Here is a 21065-nt window from a genome sequence, read left to right as displayed (position 1 = left end):
CCCCTCCTCACCCCATCACCCCTAACTCCCAACTTGCAACGGGCAAGATAGATGCCGGCCTCGGTGGGGATCAGGAGGAAGATCTAAACATTTTAACTAAGATTATCGGGATAAATATTTCATAAAGAGCAGGGCAGATATTAAATGACTCCTATTGATTTGAGTATCACAAGCCCAATTCCTTGGCCTCTTCGGTTTAATTGATCTCTTAAGGAGGCCAGCCTCGCGCCCACTGGGCCTCGGTCGGGTCTGGCGGTTGCTAGTGGGGTCCTCCCGCCGGCCCGTGCGTCCTTGGGCGCGCTTTTATCTCGCTCGCAGCTCTGCGCTGGACTTAGCCGAGGGCCCCCCCCAAAAAAGGGATCGAGTGGTCACGGCTCCTCCTCCGGGTGGAAGCCAGCGCCTGAGGACTGGGAGTCTCAGGCCGGGGGATTAGGGAACAATTGTGCATGCCCTTGCGAGGGAGGGGCGAGCAGGAGCGCGGGTGTCTGGAGGAGAACCCTAACTTCGGGGGGCGGGGGTTTGGGGTTTCCCGGTCTGCTTTCACCTCCAGGAAAATCCACTCGCCACTCGTGAGCGGGCCACGGTGGAGAGTCAAGGGCTTGCCGCCTCGGGTGGAAGCAGAGTGGACACTTGGCGACTTTTCCCGGCGGCGAGTCCGGGCGCTGCGCCAGGCGACCCCATTGTCTGAGCGGGGCCTCCGCACCGCTTCCCACCCACCCACCTTCCCACCCCCTTGCCACCCACCCCGCGGGTCTCGCTTGCTTCAGCTGGGGGTGGGGAGTTGGGAACCGGGTGGGTAGGAAGGGGGTGAACACAAAGCCAAGCTCCCGCCCTTCGAAGCCTGCGCGCCCTCTCCGCCCCGACGCGCTGGGAGGAGGCCGGGGCGCGCGCCCCCAAGCGCCCTGGGCCCGGACCCCCCGGCCAGACCGCGCGCGGGGGACCCTGGAGTTGGCCAAGTGCGGGTTCGTAGGGGCGGGAGGGGGGGGGACACCTCGGCAGCCAGGACCCGGGACCACCTTAACGGAGAGCCCCGCCCCGCGCCCGGCTCGCGCGGCGCTGATTGGTGCGCAGGCAATGGCTGCAATTGATTGCTGAAATGCAAAACTTGTTGCTGCTTCTCTCCGCGCCGGGCGAGAGGCAGACACCGAGGAGAGGGGAGCGGAGACCCTCGGAGCGCCCCACGCAGCGCCCCCCACCCCGCCACCCCCCGTGAGCCAGGAGAGAGGGGCGCGCGGACCCCCCAGAGCCGCCCCCGCCCCCGCAGCCCGCGCTCCGGGAGCTCCGCGGGAACGCCCGAGCCGGCTCGCCCGGTGTGGTCCTCCAGCCCGCGGACGCCCCCCGCCCGTCCCGGGTCCGAGCGAGGGGGGACTCGCGGAGCAGCTCAGCAGCGCGGAGGCAGAGAGCCCGAGCCTCGGAGAGACCCGACCCCTCGTTTTCGCCGCCCGTCCGAGCTGGAACCGGGCGCCGAGACCCCCGCGAACTCAGGAGACCGGACCGCGCGGAGGACCCAGAGCTGCAGCCGGCGGACCTGGCAGCGGAGCGGCGCGCGGGGGTGCAGCGCACCGGCCCCGGAGCGGAGGGGACGGTGCCTCCCCCCGACCCCCACCCCCTGCAACCCACGGGTCCAACCCCGGGTGCCCGCTGCGCCCTCGGCTCGGGGCAGCCGGCGCGGGTGATGCCGAGCGGAGCCGCCTCCAGCCCTCCGACCCGCTGAAGAAGAGACAGCAGCCGCTTCTGCTCGGGGCCGACAGACAGGGACTGTGCGAGCGGATCGTGTTGGCGGCGGCGGCGGCTCGAGCTGCACGGAGCGCGCGCGCGAGGACTCCGGGGGAGCGGGGAGGGCCGGCTCCGTCCGCGCCCCGGCGCCGGCCGCGGCTTTAGAGGGGTCTCTCCGCCCGGCCCCCCAGCAGCTCGGCTCCGGACTCACTCCCAGAGGCTTCGGGCGGCTTCCCGGGGCTCCCCGCCCGGGACCCGTGTGGACTTGAGAAGGTGATCGCTCTGCTTTCCCTGCCTCCGACCCTCCTGCCTCCTTCTCTCCCCCTCACCGCCCCCCGCACTGAACTTTTTGTCTCCGCTGCTCGCCTGCAGCTCTGCTCCCTCCCCGCAAACCTGTGCCACCCGCCCGGGGCATGGGCCCTCCGACCCGGCTCCCGGAGGCCCCGCGGAGCCGCACGATGTGAGAGGCCCGCGTGGGGCAGAGCCGGAGCTCCGGGAGGGAAGCGGAGAAGCGGAGGAGCCCCAGCCTGCGCCGGCCGGGAGCGGGGGCGGCGCGCACTGCGGCCCCGGGCCCCGGGGGCCGGAGCGGGTAGCTAACGGGCCGGAGGAGGAGGCGCGCGGCGGCGGCGGCGAGCAGGCTGTCATGCCCTATTGATCCCCCCGCACCCCCCGCCGCCAAGTATGTTTGGGCTGGACCAGTTCGAGCCCCAGATCCCCCACAGCAGGAGCGCTGCCGCCGGCCAGGGCGAGAGGAACTTCCACGAGGCCGGACTGAGCATGAACACCCACTTTAAGGCGCCGGCTTTCCACGCGGGGGGCCCTCCCCCGGGCGCCGTGGACCCCGCCCTGAGCGCGCTGGGCGAGCCCCCGCTCCTGGGCATGAACATGGAGCCGTACGGCTTCCACCCCGCGCCGCGCGGCCACTCCTCGGAGCTGCACGCCGCGGGGGGGCTGCAGGCGCAGCCGGCGGTGCACGGCTTCTTCGGGGGCCAGCAGCCGCCGCCGCACCAGCACCACCACGGCCACCCCCACCCCCACCAGCACCACCCTCACTTCGGGGGCAACTTCGGGGGCCCGGACCCGGGGGCCTCCTGCCTGCACGGGGGCCGCCTGCTCGGCTACGGCGGCGGCGGCGGTGGCGGCGGCGGTGCAGGCGGAGGCCTGGGCAGCCAGCCGCCCTTCGCCGAGGGTTACGATCCGATGGCGGAGAGCCCGGGGCCTGAGAGCTTCGGCCCCCCGCCGCAGCGGCCCCCCGGGGGGACCCTCCCGGACTTCCACAGCTCGGGGGGCGCCTCGGGCCACGCCGTGCCGGCCCCGTGCCTGCCGCTGGACCAGAGCCCCAACCGGGCCGCCTCCTTCCACGGCCTCCCCGCCTCCAGCGGCTCCGACGCGCACAGCCTGGAGGGCCGGAGGGTGGCGACCCAAGGAGCCGTCGTCGACTCGCTGGAATACAGTTACCCGGGCGAGGCGCCCTCGGGACACTTCGACATGTTCTCTTCGCCCTCGGAGGCCGAGGGGCAGCTGCCTCATTACGCGGCGGCGGCGGCGGGGCGCCAGGTTCCGGGGGGCGCTTTCCCCGGGGCCTCGGCGGCGGCGCTGCCCAGGGCTGCGGGCATGGTGGGCTTGTCCAAGATGCACGCCCAGCAGCAGCAGCAGCAGCAGCACGGCGGCGTCTTCTTCGAGAGGTTCGGCGGGGCCCGCAAGCTGCCGGTGGGCTTGGAGCCGAGCGGGGTAGCCTCCAGGCACCCCCTGATGCAGCCCCCGCCGCAGGCCCCGCCGCCCCCGCCGCAGCAGCAGCCCCCGCAGCAGCCTCAGCAGCCGCCGCCTCCGCAGCAGCAGCAACAGCAGCAGCAGCCGCCGCCCGGGCTCCTGGTCCGACAGAACTCGTGCCCACCCGCGCTCCCGCGGCCCCAGCCCGGCGAGGCGGGCACCCCCGGCGGCGGCGGCGGCGGCCTGCAAGACGGGGGGCCCCTGCTGCCCAGCCAGCACGCGCAGTTCGAGTACCCCATCCACCGGCTGGAGAACCGGAGCATGCACCCTTACTCGGAGCCCGTGTTCAGCATGCAGCAGCAGCAGCAGCAGCACCCTCCTCCTCTCCCTCCCCCGCAGCAGGCGCCCCACCAGCGGCTGCAGCATTTCGACGCGCCCCCCTACATGAGCGTGGCCAAGAGGCCGCGCCTGGACTTCCCGGACCGCTGCGCCTCGTGGAGCGGCGGCGGCGGCGGCGGCGGCGGCGGCGGCCTGGACAACCACCTCTCGCCCTCGGCCTATCCGGGCCTCCCCGGCGAGTTCACGCCGCCGGTGCCCGACAGCTTCCCCGCCGGGCCGCCCCTGCAGCACCCGGGCCCGGACCCCCAGGCCCTGCAGCACCAGCAGCACCAGCAGCAGCAGCAGCAGCAGCGCCAGAACGCGGCCCTCATGATCAAGCAGATGGCATCGCGCAACCAGCAGCAGCAGCAGCGGCTGCGCCCGCCCAGCAGCCTGGCCCCGCTCGGCCACCCGGGGGACGTGGGCCCGGGCGGCCTGGTGCACGGCTTGGCCCAGCCGAGCTTTGAGCGCGAAAGCGGCGGCGGAGGGGGTGCGGGGCGCCTGGGCGCCTTCGAGCAGCAGCACTTGGCGCCGGAGAGCGCGTGGTTCCCGGGTCCCCACGCGCCCCCGGGGGACCTGCTGGCCCGCCGCATGGGGGGCGGCGCGGGGCTGCAGCCCGCGGACTGCGGCGGCGGCGGCCCGCACGACCCCGGCCTGGCGCCGCCACCCCCTCCTCCTCCGCCCGGCGGCGGCGGCGGCTCGGGGGGCGTGCTGTTCCGGGGTCCCCCCCTGCAGGAGCCGCTGAGGATGCCCGGGGAGGGCCACGTGCCCGCGCTGCCCTCCCCGGGCGGCGGCGGCCTGCAGTTCGGGGGCGGCCTGGCCGGCCTGGGGCAGCTGCAGTCGCCGGGGGCGGCGGGCGGCGTGGGGCTGCCTAGCGCGGCGCCCTCGGAGCGCAGGCCCCCTCCTCCGCCCGATTTCGCCGCGTCCGCGCTCGGGGGCCAGCCGGGCTTCCCGTTCTCCAGCCGGCAGGCCACCCCGCACGGCGGCCCGGGCGTGAGCTCGCCCCCGAGCGCCGGGGGCGGCGGCACCGGAGGCGGAGGCACCGGGGGCGCGTACCCGCCGCAGCCCGACTTCCCGGCCGGCCAGCGCGCCTCGGCCAGCAAGCTGGGCGCGCTCTCGCTCGGCTCCTTCAGCAAGCCCAGCTCCAAGGACAACCTGTTCGGCCAGAGCTGCCTGGCCGCGCTCTCCACCGCCTGCCAGAACATGATCGCCAGCCTGGGCGCCCCCAACCTCAACGTGACCTTCAACAAGAAGAACCCGCCCGAGGGCAAGAGGAAGCTGAGCCAGAACGAGGCCGCCGAGGGCGCGGCGGCGGTGGCCTGCAACCCAGGCTCTGATTACTACCCGGGAGGAGGAGGAGGAGGAGGGACTGCTCCGGGGGCCCCGGGGCCTGGGGGAGGACCCCCGGGGACCAGTAGCAGCAGCAACAAAACCTCTGGGCCGCCCAACCCTGCCTCCCAGGGGGACAGCACCAGCCTCTCCCCAAACTACACCCTGGAGTCCACGTCGGGGAACGACGGCAAGCCGGTCCCCGGGGGCAGTGGCCGGGGCCGGGGGCGCAGAAAAAGGGACAGTGGGCACGTGAGCCCGGGGACCTTTTTTGATAAGTACTCGGCGGCCCCACCCCCGGACAGCGGGCCCGGGGTCAGCCCAGGCCAGCAGCAGCCTCAGCAGCCTGGCTCGGCCCTGGGGGGAGGCTCCACCGAGGCCCGCGGGGCGCCCACGCCCCATGAGAAAGCGCTCACCTCGCCCTCCTGGGGCAAAGGGGCCGCAGAACTGCTGCTGGGGGACCAGCCGGACCTCATGGCCTCCCTGGACGGCGGTGGTGGCGGTGCCAAGTCCGACGGCAGCTCCCCGCACGTCGTGGGCGAGTTCGCCTCCTCGGACGAGGTGAGCAGCAGCGGCTACGCCAACAACGAGGACGAAGTGTCATCCAGCTCGGACAACCCCCAAGCCCTGGGGGCCAAAGCCGCCACCGGCAGGAGCCCCCTGGTGATGACAGGTTCGCCCAAACTGCCTCCCAAGGCGGCGCCCCCGGCCCCGCTCGGCCTGGGCATCATGTCTACCTCTACCTCGACCCCTGACAGCTATGGCAGCGGCCACCCGGGCACGCCGGGCCTGGAGCAGGTCCGGACCCCGACGGGCAGCGGCGGGGGCAGCAGCAGCAGCAGCAGCAGCAGCAGCAGCGCTGGGGTGGCACCACCGCCCCCCGACGAGATCCATCCCCTGGAGATCCTCCAGGCCCAGATCCAGCTGCAGAGGCAGCAGTTCAGCATCTCCGAGGACCAGCCCCTGGGGCTCAAGGGGGGCAAGAAGGGCGAGTGTGCCGTCGGCGGCGGGGGCGCCCAGAACGGAGACAGCGGCGAGCTGGGCGGCTGCTGCTCCGAGGCGGTCAAGAGCGCCATGAGCACCATCGACCTGGACTCCCTGATGGCCGAGCACGGCGCCGCCTGGTACATGCCCGCCGACAAGACCCTGGTGGACGGGCCCGAGGACGACAAGACGCTGGCGCCCTGGGAGAAGGCCAAGCCCCAGAACCCCAGCAGCAAAGAAGGTATATCCCTCCGCGTCTGGTCCCCTTTCCTTCCCTCTCAGAGACACCCCCCGCCCCCACCCGGCCCCCTCTGCGGCCTGGACGGCCCCCTGGAAAGAGGGCGTCCTTTGGCATTAGGGACACCATAGGGCCAGCTCAGAGCTGGACACCCTTCCTCTGACTCACACCCAGGGCTCTAAGAGTCTGCACCTCCCCCCTCCCCCCCCTTCTGAGGTGCTACCAGGTAGATCCTGGGTGCCACTGGGTGCTAAGACCTTAGGGGGGGGGGGTGGAGCGCGTTGAGGATTATTGCAGAGTCCCCCTCCAGCTGGCTGCTCAGAGGTCTGGGTGCCTCTCCTTTCACACCAAGACCCCTTCTCGGCCACCACCTCCAGGCTGGGTTCTGGTTTTGGGGGGCTCCTGTGCCCCCCTCCTGGTAGGACACGTGGGACGTTAGGTCCATGTGCCTCCCCAGCTTTGCTAGGCAGCCAGCCTCCTCTCGCTGCTCCAGCTCCTTCCCTGTGTGCCAGCATCTTTAGGGGAAAGAGGAAAAAAAGTTCCCAGCCCTGGTTATGGCAGCATCCCTCAGGGGCAGCGCCTGGTGTGACCTGTGCTCCTGAGGAGTACTAGCTGTTTTGTCTCTTCTGAACTGTTATTGGAGTTTTGTGGAAGCGCCGGATATACCTGTAGGGGTTGCGGGAGGCAGGCAGGCAGTCTTTCCCAGGTGCGAGCCCTCGACATTGGTGGGGCTGGGCTGGGGGTCTGCATGGCAGAGGCCAAGGCCACTCACCCGGGGCATGGGGGTCTGCAAATGGGGGTAGGGATATATATTCTTAAGACTCAAAGGACCCGCGTTTTGTCAATATGCATCCCTGGCTTTGGTGGCAGATGTCCGGTCCCAGCTCTCCTTTGCATCCTAACCATTCCCTGCCAGCGCCCCCCCCCCCCAATCAGGCCTGGGGGCTTTTAGGTGTGTGAGGTGGGGGCTGATCCATGAACCACCATTGCAGTTAAGGAATAACAGGGTTTTTTTTAACCTAAAAAAGATGGGCTGCTGTAGATAGCCATTTCATTTTCCTGGGACCTTCCTCTGCTCCTTTCTTCCTCTCCTCACAGATAATGGCTCTATAAAGTTAGGGAACATAACATAATTTCTTTCTTTTATTCCCCTCCTCCCCCACTTCTCCCCCCCCCCCCTTTAAATTTTTTTATTCAAACCCTAGTTGAATCTCCTTGGTTTCAACAGGCTGAATAGTATCATGAGAGCAGGGACTGCTGATGCAAACCACGTCTTTAAAAGCACATCCCTTGATTGTTGCCCGCCCTCTCCTGAGTTATTTTCCTCTGCCTTCAATTCCCTCGTCCACCTCCTGGCCCTGGGTCCCAGGGATGGGTAGGTTTTGGGAGCGTGGCATGGGCAGGAGGGGGAGGGACGTCCGGCCGGAGCCGGTGGCTCAGACTCAGGGTCCTTGGGGCAGGCGCCTGTCCTGGGTCCGTCACTTTCCCGCTTAGGTTTTCTCATTCATGAATGCGGCCGGCCTGGCTGCCTGGCTGCCTGGCTGCCTGGCTGCTGCTGCTGCTGCTGCTGCTGCTGCTTTCTTTGTTCGCCTCCTGCCCAGCCTGGGATGCGGCTCTCTCATTTGAAGCCGGGTGTTTAGCATGCACAGCAGATGCCGCCAGAGCCGGCATCAGCATTCTCCAGGCTCCTCCCGGGCAAGGCCATAAATTGGTTAGTTTGGGGCCCTCCGTGTCTTCTCCCCTTTTCTCTCCCCCCGCCCCCCACCGCCCCCGGTCTCCTTTTAAAAATGGAGTTGGACACGGCATCCTGCTTGCTGGGCCCCCCTTCGCTTTTATTTTCTTGTACAGAACATCTCGGTCCCTGCCGATCGATAGCTGGTTAGCACCGATCCCAGCCCCTGTCACGGCTACCTGGCTCGGCCGGGCTGTCCCTCCTCCTCCCCCTTCTCCCAGCCCCACCCCCCCTCCCCAATCCCACACCAGTAATTAAGAACATATTGGCCCAAATGGGGCGAGAGAAAAGTTAAGAAAAGGAAAACCCGATTTAGTGAATTCGTAAAGAAAAACCAGTAGCACGCTGCTGCCTGGGAGCCTTTGGAAAGATCTTAAAGGAAAAAGGATTGCATGGCTTGAATGAGTTTTTATTTTTTATTTTTATTTTTTTTAAGAGGTGTCCCATCACCCCCTTCCTAATCCACCCCAGAAATCTTCCTTTATAAGGAAGAAGAAGGGAAAAAAAAAATAAATGAAAAGATGCAGGCTGTGAATGAAGACATGTCATGAAAGAAATGCTCTGTTTGCCTGTTTCATGGTCACGGACAGATGAGGGAAAATGTTTTTTTTTGTTTTTTTGGAAACAGATGCTAGTCACTTTAGGGTTGATTTGCCCAGTAGGCCCGCCCGACGCAGCCCTTCCCCGCACCCAGGAGGACGACAGGCCTTCCTTCCACCCACTTGACCTCCTTTGTCTCCCACTCCTGACGTGGGAAGGACAGGTTCCTAGATAAAGCCCTCCACTGAGGTCCCTCGCAGCTCCCGCAGCCTTGGGGCTGCCAGGGAGGGCCTGTATAAGGCGTTTGCATCCGCTCGCTGCTCCCTTACTGGCAGTAAATAAGGGTGATTAAACTTTTCATTATGATAACGCCCTTCGGTTCCATCTGCACACGCTGTCTAAATAGGTACACAGAGCCTTCCATGGGGCCCCCGAGTCCCCTGGCTGGAAATCACACCCAAGTGTGCCACTTTGAAATAGAGTAAAAAAAAAAACACACAAACTCACAAAACACAAACAACAACAACAACAACAATACACAGCACCACTAAAGTAAAAAGTTCTGCTTTTTTCTTAACCACGAACCTCTGTGGCCCCACCAGCCAGCAAGCAGTGGTGTCCAGCAGCTTTGAATCACCCAGCAACCACTTTCTGCCCCCAACCTCCCACCCCCCTTTCCAGGCAAAGCTCATTTTTGTAACGCTATTTTATTTTGTCACGCCGTAAAACACGCCCGTCCTAATGGGATTAAATATTAACACCGTTTCTGAAGTCTCTCCGCTCCGATGACCACATACTGGTCGGTATTTAACGGAATGACCCGGGTCGGAGGGAAGGAATGGTGTCCTCAGAGCTGCCCAAGCCATGTGTACGGCCCCTGGGATGTGCCCGATCGTCTTCTGGGGTTTCCAGATGCCCTTCCTCCTGGGAAAGCCTAGGCCAGCATGACGTGCGATTACGATTTTTTAATTTTTTTTTTAAAAACCAGGAAAGCGAGCCTCTCCCCTGACTTCTTAATCAATCCATCGAACAACTTTTTTTTATAGCACGAAACTCTGCATCTCAGGATGAGGTCGAGTTTGCACAAAGTTGGAATAGGGGGAAGGGTGCAAAGGAAACATACACATACACACACACACATACACACACACACACACACAAACAAAAAAAACCAAGCCTAGTTTGGGGCCTATTCAGACATCTATGACATTCGGGAGCTTGCCATGCGTTTGAGAGGAGTTCGCAGAATTGCCCACCTATCTTTGTACTTAGATGTGTGGCCGTGGAGGAATTCCAAAACTGATAAAGAACTCGACATGAATGCTAGCTAGAGTGCAGAGGAAGGAGAGATTGCAGGAAACGGCGTGCTTTGCCCCCCCCTCCCACTCCCCCCGCCCCTCCTGCCTCTTCCCCAGAATTTTCAAAACTTGGATCCACCATAATTCTGGGATACAAGTTGATCCTGGCCAAACTCCCTTCCTCGGACTGCTGCTCTCTCTCTCTTAAAACCAGGAGCAGTTCAGAGACGCTCGCTCCTGTCCCTTGGCGTGGGAGAGGTCTCCAGTCTCTGCTCTGCATGCAGACCTGCCCTCTTTGGGAGTAGGACACGTCCACAGCGATGATGCGGGAGGAAATTTTTGGAATGCCACGCTCCCCTCGGCGGCGATCGATCCGGTCGGAACGCAGTTAGGATGACAGCTCCGAGAAATCCTGCATTTCCTTTAGACACGGGGCAGGCTGGGTTGGGGGGACGGAGGGGGACCCCGCGCGCTGTTTATTTTTTTTCTGATTTTTTTTCCCCACTCCCCCACACCTTTGGAGAGAAGGTTCAGGCTCACGCGAACTTGTCTGGGGGGGAGAGAGGGGAGGCCAGAGAGCCTTGCCTTCCCCCTGTCCCTGTGAGAGCATCCAGCCAGGGTTGCATGCCTCCATGGGACTTGCTCGGCCTCCACCTCCTCCTCCTCCTCCTCCTCCGGGGGAAGATGTAACCCAAGACTTCGCAGGTGTGAACCGGGGGGTGATGTCAACAGGAGCCCCCTTTGTGCAGCTGACGGGAGGGCCTGCCTGCCTGCTCCCGGCTCGCCCGGGACGCACTGCTTACGACTGTGCGTGGCGCTTGTTGAATATTTCATGGCTGCAATAAACCTGTCTTCTCCGCCCGCCTCCCGACATAAGAACCCCCCAACCCGGCACACACCGACAATTATACATTCCCGCTAAATATTAATAAAGGACAAGGATGCGTTCAGGGGCTGAGAGCTGCGTGGTGTGGAGCTTGCCATGGTTTCTGCCCCTGGATATATTTTTTTTTTCTTCTTCTTCTTCTTCTTCTTCTTCTTCCTTCTTCCTTCTTCCTTCTTCCTTCTTCCTTCTTCCTTCTTCCTTCTTCCTTCTTTCTTCTTTCTTCTTTCTTCTTTCTTCTTTCTTCTTGCTGTTTGGATTTTAAGGAGCCACGGCCTTTTAAGAGGTAACCTATACTTCTGTATGCTCCTCTGTTATACATATATACATTTTTTAAAAATTAATTTTTGCAGATTGCAGGGTGTTTCCTCAAGGAAAATATAAATAATATAAATCCATTTCGATGTCCTGGGCCTCCCTCCCTCAGCCCTCGGAAGTAAAGGGACCGTTGAGATGTCCTTATGTTATTGAGGCTTCTAGGAAAGGAACGCGAGGCTTGGTGGTAATCTCATTTCTCTTTCTAGCAATGAGATCCGATGGCTCCTGATGCGATTCCGTTTGCCTGACAGAGGTATTTAAATTTCCACCAAGACGCTCCGGAGCACCGGGGCCGCCCTCGCCAAGAAGGGACGCGATCCCCCCGGCTGATATTAAATCTGCATCTTTAATAAATCCCTGGGGGAAGGAGAGGAGGGGAATTCCTCCCACCGAGGAAGGTCAGAGATGTGAGAGGATCTCTCCTTGGGATTGCCACAGGCAGCTCGCTCTTCAGCCCACTTACTGCCTGCGGGAAGGTTTAGCAAAACCCCGGTTTTCTCTCTGCTCGGGGGACGGACGGTACCTTGGGGCCGTGCCCTGTGCCCTGGGAGTGATCTCTCTTGCCCAGAGCATTGGTTCAGCAGATAAACACTCCTTGTCAGGAAGACGGCGTTGAGCTCTGTGTAGTGAACTGTTGAGATGAAAAGGCTATGGCATGATGTCACAGGATCCAATGGTTTGGGAGGTCTCTCAAGCCCACGTGAAAACACCAATCCTTTTGTGCCGGGGGGGGGTGTGGGTGGGGGTGGGGAGGGGAATCTGGGTTATGGGGGCCCCTGTAACCCGTGGGTGCCCCTTCTAGCCTGTCCTCGCTGCTCCCCCGCTGCGTATCCCACCTCGCTCCGTCGCCCTGACTCCAGGCGGGATTCTGATGGCCGGCGCCGTGTTTGTTTCAGGGCGATGTCTGTTTTTAGACGTTTTTCAGGAGGACAGATGTGGGTGTGCGTTCTGACCGCTGGCAGCGCTGGCCGTGATGTTGATACGGACGTGAATGCGTGATTGAGAGGAGAGATCTTTGGCGGGGGGGGGGGGACAAGTCAAGTTTCCTGGTCCTCTTGCACATGCGGGAGGGAGCCGGACGAAGGGGGGGGGGGGGGTAGGGGCCAGGCGTCAAAGAGTCCTGCTGCCGTGGGTGTGGGGTCTGGTCTGTCAGTCACCCCCTCCCAACCCCCATGCAATTGTGTGTGGGAAGGTGCACCCCCTCGCCCTAACACACACACACACACACACACACACACACATGCACATGCATGGCCGAGCGTCTTTCCACCGCGTCCCCCGGCGCCTCCCCCACGGTCCCCCTCCGTCTGCTCTCCGAAGGCGCGCGGGGGAGAGGGAACGCCCTCTCCATGGCCTTCGCCGGCAGGTCCCGATGCAGCGAAGGCCTGAGCGAGGGCAGGGCCTGTGCAGAGACGGAGGCCTGGAGGGTCTGATGGTGAGAGCCCGGGCTGCGGGCGACAGGGATGTGGAGCCTCTCTCGGCAGCAGGCACACTGTGCGTGAGCGCGCGTGGAGGGGCCTCTGGCGGCGTCTGTGAATCAGCACCCCCCTCCCAATCCCTTCCCTCCTCCCTGCCCACCCCGCCTCTCAGCTTCTCCCGTGTGGGAATCCCCCTCCTTTAGGGTCACCTTCTGGTGCCGGCCACGTGGCACCTGGGGCTCCGTGGGTCGCCCGGCGTGGAGGTGGGCCTGATCCTTTCCTGCTGTCTCCCCACGATGGGACAGCGCGCAGCCAACACGCATCCAACACGTGTCCGACACGCATCCAACACGTGTCCGGCACGCATCCACCACGCAGCCGACCCACAGCCTTACCCCGGCTGCTTCAGGGTGTGCGTGGGGGGGGGGGGACACCTGTGGGCACGTGGGCACCGCAGGGGGCTCAGGCTGCCCACGCGTTTTGCGTCCGGGTTGAACGGCAGAGCTCCGTTTCGTTCCCTCGAGCGAGCGAGCGAGGAGGGGGGACGGGCGTCTGCGAGACGCGGCTCCCTCCCGGGGTGGCCCCGTCCCGGCCGCTTTGTGTGCCGCCCGCATGTTAAGCAGCCGCCTCGGAGGTTTGGGAACGGAGGGGAGCGGAGGGTCTGCTCCCAACGCCGTGGTGGCCCAGAAAGGACAGGCCGTGGTGGGATCAGGGGACGGGGAGGGGGGACGAGGAGGGGAGAAGTGGGAGGGGGGGGTGGAGAACGTGCCACAGGTTTCTTCCCCGTTTGGAAACCCAAGGAGCTCTTTCTCACCCCCCATCGCTTCCGACGTGGGCCGGGCACATCCGTGCGTCCGACGGGCACCCCTGGGACCCGAGGAGTCGGGGGGCAGGGGGTGCGTCCCAGCCACGGGGTCCCCCATGCTCCTTCTCCCTCACCGCGGCTCCCGCGCGCAGCCGGCTCCGAGAGGGACGTGCATGGCGATCGCCTGCGTTTCTCCTCGTGATTTTATTCATCATCGCACGGGCCCAAACGCCCTTCAGACGGAGAGGCGATTGATGTGAACGGTTTGGAGGACCGGGTAGCGTTCGCGAGAACAAACGGGCTCTCTCCGAGCGCCCCCGAAGGGACATCAGACACGGGACAGACTGGCCCGGAAGAGGGGGGACCTCTGGGCGAGTGTCCCAGCGCCCGCTCGCCCTGTTATGGGGGGGAAAGCAGGTTCCTTTTTCTTTTATTTTTTTAAAAATATATATTTTTTAATTGATTTTGTACAGAGAGGAAAGGAGAGGGATAGAGAGTTAGAAACATTGATGAGAGAGAGACATCGACCAGCTGCCTCCTGCACACCCCCCTCTGGGGATGTGCCCGCAACCGAAGTACATGCCCTTGACCGGAATCGAACCTGGGACCCTTCAGTCCGCAGGCCGACGCTCTATCCACTGAGCCACACCGGTTTCGGCCAAAGCAGGTTTCTATGTTCTGGTCTTTAAGTAGAAGCTGAGGGGGCCAGGGACCCCCGCCCCCCCCCACACCCCCTAGAGCAGGTGGGATCCCCCGTGTGACAGACGCCAGGCCTCCGTCCTCCCTCCATCCATGTCCTCGAGAAAGATGTGCTCTGAGGTCCCGACCCTCGGCGCCGGCCCTGGTTTTCCGGGTCGCAGTCTGACTGGCTCGTCCGTGTGGTGCTGGGTTTGGGCGGCATGAGTCGTGTTGGGCTCTGGTTTATGGAAGCCGGGGGACCCTGTGTCAGAGGCCTGTTTGGGGTTCATGGCGAAGTCTGCTGCTTTGAAGGCACTGGATGTGTGTGTGTGTGTGTGTGTGTGTGTGTGTATGTGTGAGTGTGTGTGAGTGTGTGTGCCTGTGTGTGTCTGTCTCTGTGTCTCTGTGTGTGTGTGTGAGTGTGTGAGTGTGTGTGTGTGTCTCTGTGTGTGTGAGTGTGTGTGTGTGTCTCTGTGTGTGTGTGTGTGTGAGAGAGTGTGTGTGTCTGTGTGTGAGTGTGTGTGTGTGTCTGTGTGTGTGTCTGTGTGTGTGTCTCTGTGTATGTGTGTCTCTCTGTGTGTGTGAGTGTGTCTGTGTGTGTGTGTGTCTGTGTGTGTGTTTCTCTGTGTGTGTGTGTGTGTCTGTGTGTCTGTGTGTTTGTCTCTCTCTGTGTGTGTGTGTCTCTGTGTGTGTGTCTGTGTGTGTCTGTGTGTGTGTCTGTGTGTGTGTCTGTGTGTGTGAGAGATCTTGCTTTTCTTTCCAAAACAGCATCTCCGTGGCTGCTCAGAAGTAGTCGGCGTTGGGAAGAAATGTGGACCCCCCCCCCCCCGCCCGGCCTGTCTCTGAGCACTAAGTGGCCCGGAGACGCGTTTGGTTCTGAGAGTGTAACGCCTGTTTCTCCTTCTCACGCCCGATCGTCCTGTCAGGAGCGCCCGGGAGCAGGGATGTCGTTGGAGCGCCAAGTTTTCGGGTCAGACATTCCCCCGGAGCGACAGGGTCTCAGGTCCTCCCGACGGGGCCTGCTCTGCGGGCCGTGTCCTGGGGAGTCGCTGCCCCATGTGGAGGGCCCCGGCCTGGTGTTCGTGGCCGTATTGGGGGGCTCCTGGGGTGTTAGCGAGTGGACAGTGAGTGAGTGAACCCCTCCACGCACATACTTGTGCGCGCGCACACACACACACACACACTCTCTCCTCTCTCCTCTCTCTCTCTCTCTCTCTCTCTCTCTTTCTCACCCCCCCGCCCCCCTCCCTGTTACCCCTCCACACACAGGGCAGGGGGAGATGTCAAAAAGACAGGACCCTGCTCCGCAGCCGTGAAGCCGTGTGTTCAGACGCCCTCGGATCCCGGGACACGGGCATTGTCGAGTGATTGGCAACGACCACCGGGAATAAACACGGCTTCCGAGGGGCCGTGTTACGATCGGGGGGTGGGGGTGGGGGAGCGTGCAGGCAGCATCGCCCGCTTTGAATCCCCCCCCCCCCAGGCTCGGCCTCCCCAAGAAAGCGGGGGTCGGTTGAGAATTTTCTGAGAAAAGCAAGTGGCTTCTACCCTGTTGTCTGGGGGAGCCGGGGGGGGGGGCGGTGAGGGGTGGCTTTTTAAAAAGTCCTTAAACATGTCACCCTGAATCCTGATGGGGACACTATGGCCCCCTTTCCTAGGCGCCAGAAACGGCCACCCCCGTCAGGAATTCTGGGTGGAGATGGGGGTGCCGTTAACTTTCTCTCAGGGGCGGCCGTCCAGGGGGAGAGACGTGCATCCATAGGAGCCCGATGCTATGTACCAGCAACTCGGGGTTCAAGAGCTGGAAATACCTTGTGGATGTGGAAGTCATGCGTACGGCACCTCCTGGGGTGGCGGGGCCGCGGGACCTGCCTAGGGGCCCGTGGCGGCCATTGCGAAGGCCAGAGAGTTCTCGGCCCCAGCTCTCCCTGTCGGGCCTGGCGTTTCCACGTGACCCCAGATGTTGGGTGGGGGTGGGTGGGGGGAATAGATGTGGAAGACCCAGTCCGAGGCGGCTGACCGCCTGGCGGGTCTGGTAGCAATCAGGGCCCGTGTCTGTTTAGTTAGTGGCCGAGGCAGACACACGGGGCCGGGGCGGGGGGGAGGGGTGGGGGGGCGGGAGGATGAAGGTCCAGATGGGCCCGGGTGGGTCCAGCCCTGGTAACGGGCCTGAGGCTAAGAGCCGGCCCCCCGGCCCCCCGAGGCCGGCTGCAGACACGGGGGCTCCAGCTCGGCAGATGGGCCCAGCGTGTCCCGTGAGGGAGGGACGAAGGGGGTGAGGACGAGGAGTGACCTCTCCCCCGGTGACCTCGTTGAGGGACCCGGGTTTCCCTCCTGGACCTGAGCCTCTTACAAGGGATAATTTCGCCTCCACAGACCTTCCAGGCAGGTCCCGCTGCCTCGAAAAGCAGGCAGGGCCCTCCTCCCACACGGCATATGTATTTATAGCTATAGGGTTCCCGTTTTTCTGAATGGTGGGCTGGAAGAGAACGAAAGTAAGGGACGCGTCGGGCAGGAGGGAGGTTTTCCCGTTCGCGGCCGGAGGAAGGAGGGTCCCCTCTCGCCTCCCCTCCGGCCGCCGGGGCCCTCCGCGGCTGTGCCGCCCGGCCCCAGGGGCCGTTCCCAGCCCCCGCGACGTAACTCTCGGTGGTTGTGTAGGAGCGGAGGGGAGAGAGGCTGCGGACCAGGACTGGCTTTTTTTTTTTTTTTAAACGGGAGCAATTTCACGATCCTTATGCCGTGACTGCTTCCAAATTGCCTGGGCATCACGCTTGGGATGCCTGGCGCTGGTTTCGGCTGGTAGGCAAGCGTGCACGTGTACCCCCACCCGCTCACCCGCAAGCACACACACACACACACGCACACGTACACGCACACACACCCGCTCACCCGCAAGCACACACACACACACACGCACACACACGCACACGTACACGCACACACACACCCACCCGCAAGCGCACACACACACACACACACACCCGCTCACCCGCAAGCACACACACACACACACGCACACACACGCACACGTACACGCACACACACCCGCTCACCCGCAAGCACACACACACACACACACACGCACGCATGCACGTACACCCACCCGCAAGCACACACACACACACACAGGCCTTAGAAGTCTTAATAAGAAATGGAAAAAAAAAATCGTGTGTGTGTGTGTGTGTGTGTGTGGTTTCCCCTCTAAGAAGTTCTGGCCCCATTCGGCTTTAAGTAGAAGCGTATTGATCTCCTGGTGGTCAATTTTTGCCGAATTTGTAATCCTGTTAGGCCGCCGGGGGAGGCTTGATTAATTTACTCTGTGCATTTCGCTATTTTGGGTGAGTTGTAGTTAATAAGCATTTATTTTGTGCTCAGCGCATGTGTGTGTGTGTGTGTGTGTGTGTGTGTGAAGGTGAGTGTGTTGGTTCCCACCTCCTGCTCCCCAGGCCGCAGGATGGGTGGCCCCTTCCCCCATCACCTGCGGGGGCTGTCGGGGGAGGAGGGAGCACAGGTCCAGGAGGCCGGGGCTGTCGGGGGAGGAGGGAGCACAGGTCCAGGAGGCCGGGCCTCTCCGAGACGGGAAACGGCTTCCCCGTGAGCACGGCGTCCTCCTGGGGTGTCCTCCTGGAGCAGGAATTCTTCCCGGAGGCAGCCGAGCGCCCACACGGAGAAGGGTTCGGAACCCTGAGCCCCGTCGGGGCGCCGTCCCCGCCCCGCCTGTCGGACCGCGGTGCCGGGCGTGTGTGTGACGCGCGGGGAAACGCGGGGCTGGGCTTCCAAAGAAGGACACGGGGAGAACGGGACACAAAGCCCAACGGCCCGCCGGCCGCTCCGGCCTCCCCGACAGGCAGCCTCTGGCGGGTGGTGGCGGGGGGACGTGTGCCGTGTGGATGGTGCAGGCGCTTCAGCCGGGGAGGGGTCTCGGGGTGCCCCCCTGGGCTCCCCACAGCCTTCCTGCCTCTCCGTTTCCAGACGATGGGCTAACATCCCACTTTTACTATTTTATGATTTTTTTTTAAAAAAACAAACCAGGTTTATAAAAACAACAACAGGGTTGGGCCATAGCAGTCTTAGAGCAAATGGTTTCTTGAGCACCCCCCCCCCCCCCCGTCTCCGCCCCCCACTTTTGCTGAATGATCCACACACACATGTCTTCTACCGAGAAGATGTGTGTGAGGGAGGGTCGGTCAGGGTGTTGTGGGCATCCAGCTAGTTTGCCATGAACTTGAAGGCACTGAGGATACGGGCATTGGGAGAGATGGAGACACAGTCTGTCTTTCTTTCTTTCTTTCTTTCTTTCTTTCTTTCTTTCTTTCTTTCTCTCTCTCTCTCTCTCTCTCTCTCTCTCTCTCTCTCTCTCCCTCCCTCCCTCCCTCCCTCCCTCCCTCCCTCCCCCCTCCCTCCCTCCCTCCCGGCTCCTTCAGGGCTCATGCACATCGGGGTCTGGTCTTACATGAGGAGAGGGTCTTTCTTGAACCCCTGGAACCAGAGGCGTTTCCGGTAATTCCGACACCCCAGGCCAGACCCGTAAATTTTCCAGAAGCTTGTCTGGAAGGCTGAGGCGGCGGGGGCGGAGGGCGGAGGGACACACCTGTTCCCTGTACCCGCGGCGCCTGTAATTAGGACATTTCGGGGCTCCTGGTTGGAAAGGAGGAATGTAGGGACGGAGCGGCGCCCGAGGCGGTCTGGCTCAGGCAGCGGGATCACAGGGGGCCCCCCACACTCAGGGCCCATCACAGACGCGGCATGTCCTACCTGAATTCAGTCAGGGCCCGGACGCTTGACTTGCCCCGACGTTTGCTAGTACGTCGTTATTTTGGGAATCCAAGAGGGAAAGAGCTGGGAGACTTAAAAGAAAAAAAACTTTTTGGAAACATTGGAAAGGGTTGCATTTTGAAGTTGGAAGCGACCGGGCATCCAGGCGGGGAGGGCGTGTGTGGGGGGGGACGTGCTGGCGGGGACCTGGCCGAGCAGCCTGGCCCCGTCCCCTGCTTCCCCGAGGAGGGGGCTCTCCCGGGGTCAGGGGAGGCGGCGGCTGGGTGTTTGGAGGACTTGTTTAGGTTCCTCTCGCTTTTCCAACCGAGAGAAACTTCACTTAATGGGAAAATAACGGCGTTACTATCTCGCGGTGTTTGCTTTCGTGTTTAAAAATAGCTTGTTTTCGTATCCTGGATTTCATCCCTTCTTGTTTGCTTGTCTGATGGAAACCAGCGAGCGTGTGTGTATGTAAATGAGTGAGTGAGTGTGTGTGTGTGTGTATGTGAGTGAGTGTGTGTGTGTATGTGTGAGTGTGTGAGTGTGTGTGTATGCGAGTGTGTGAGAATGTGTGTGTGTATGTGAGTGAGTGTGTGTGTATGTAAATGAGTGAGTGTGTGTCTGTGTGTGTATGCGAATGTGTGAGAATGTGTGTGTGTATGTGAGTGAGTGTGTGTGTATGTAAATGAGTGTGTGTTTGTGTATTAGTGTGTGTGTATGTGAGTGTGAGTGTATTAGTGTGTGAGAATGTGAGTGTGTGTATGTGAGTGTGTGTGAATGTGTGTGTATGTGAGCGAGTATGTGAGTGTGTGTGTATATGAGTGTGTTAGTATATGAGTGAGTGTGAGAGTGTGTGTGTGAGTGTGTGTGTATGTGAGTGAGTGTATATGAGTGTGTGTGTGCGTATGCGAGTGTGAGTGTGAGAGTGTGTGTGTGTATGTGTGTGTGTGTGGCACCAGCACACACCTCTCTCCGTACCCAAGCAGGCAGGCAAATGGTTGCTATTGTGCACCCCAGATCGGTTGCAGTTTCACAGCTGGCCAAAGGGATCCAGAGCCTTCGCTTTTAACTCAAACCATCTTGTCCCTTCCTCTCCCCTCGCAGATGGCTCCCCCCGCCCCACCTTCCTCAGCGATACTTATTTCTCCCTTAAAAAAAAAGGCGCGCCGGCCTGTTGCTGAGGTCCCGGTTGGAATCGGTTTTCTGGGGTTACGTGTTCACTGCGTTTGAGGGCAGTCCCGGCCCTCGGCCCCGTCGCCCCCGTCCTAATGGCAGAAGGGCCGATTACAGAGAGGCAGAGAAGATTGTAAATGGCTTATGCAGAAAAACCATTTAGATAAAAACGCAATTTTCTCTTCTGCATAGAGTGCTAAGAATTAATAGCACGTTCTTTCTAAATGGGTATTTTTATATTATATTTTCCTCCTAATGAAATCCTTTCCCCAAACAGGGGCAATGTCTCATTTGAAACTTTAGAGGAAAACGGATCTGTTGTTTTCAGCTGCAAAAAAACGGGTGGCCCTCCCCTCCCTCCTCCGTGCCCACGGCCGGTCGTTGGGAGTGAGACCTCGCACAGGATGGGGATGGCGATTCGGCGACGTCAGGGTCCGCGTGCAGGCGGGGGGCCGGGGAGGGGGGCCGGGGCCTGCCCACTTTTCCTTTCTCCTCTCTTGCTTCCCAGGGTGGGTGTGGGGGTACGTGGTGGTTGAAGGTGTTGAAATGCGAGCTCTTTGTGCCTGATGCCTCCCCATCCCCTGACCTCCCCTGAGCAGCAGATCTCATCTCCCTGGTCCCTGGGAATTTCCCATCATCCTCTAGGCGAGTCCCTCTCTCCCTGGCTGCTTCTGGGAAGACCCTGCCCCCCAATACAGGGCAGTGAAAGAGGATGCTTTTAGCTCCCCCAGCCCCGGGGTGGGGGGAGGAGGCGCAGCTCTCCGCCAGGGTCTACGTGGCCACTTTGGGAGGTGTGGAAACTCAGAGCTTCTCAGAAGACCGGCCGGCGTCATGCATTGCAGCAGAAGCGTGGGGCGGCGGCCGTCCCGGGCGGGAGGGCGTGGGGCGTGGATGGGGCTGGCTGCCACGGGCCGGTGTCTGCAGACCCAGGTCCCCTGCCCGGGTGTGTGCGTGGGGAGACACTGGGCAGACCCGGGGTGGCAACTCAGACAGCAAGCCGAAGCGGCCGTGTCCCGGGCAGTGAACATCCCGGAAACACACGCTGATAGTCTCCACTCCTGACATAGCCTGAAGGGGAACGTCTGGGTGACTTTGTAGAATGGGAAAGGA

At 62.2% G+C, this 21065-nt stretch overlaps 1 protein-coding gene across 2 annotated transcripts in view; it reads left to right on the top strand.

The window, feature by feature from the left end:
- Positions 1-831: 831 nt before the first annotated feature.
- Positions 832-21065, top strand: part of MN1 (MN1 proto-oncogene, transcriptional regulator) — a 43621-nt gene continuing 23387 nt past the window's right edge. The window contains exons 1-2 of one of the 2 annotated variants that reach the window (XM_045585663.1): positions 833-5959; positions 6005-6358. In XM_045585663.1, the coding sequence (XP_045441619.1) occupies positions 2398-5959; positions 6005-6358 (3916 nt within the window). In that variant the 5' untranslated portion in view covers positions 833-2397. Of the gene's footprint in view, positions 6359-21065 lie in introns of both variants that reach the window. The other variant, XM_036449459.2, reaches the window with a different exon arrangement.

Source organism: Pipistrellus kuhlii, unplaced genomic scaffold, assembly GCF_014108245.1.
Source record: "Pipistrellus kuhlii isolate mPipKuh1 unplaced genomic scaffold, mPipKuh1.p scaffold_m20_p_20, whole genome shotgun sequence".
NCBI lineage: Eukaryota > Metazoa > Chordata > Mammalia > Chiroptera > Vespertilionidae > Pipistrellus > Pipistrellus kuhlii.
The sequence above is the reverse complement of the archived record's forward strand: the minus strand, read 5'-3'. Positions and strand labels throughout refer to the sequence as shown.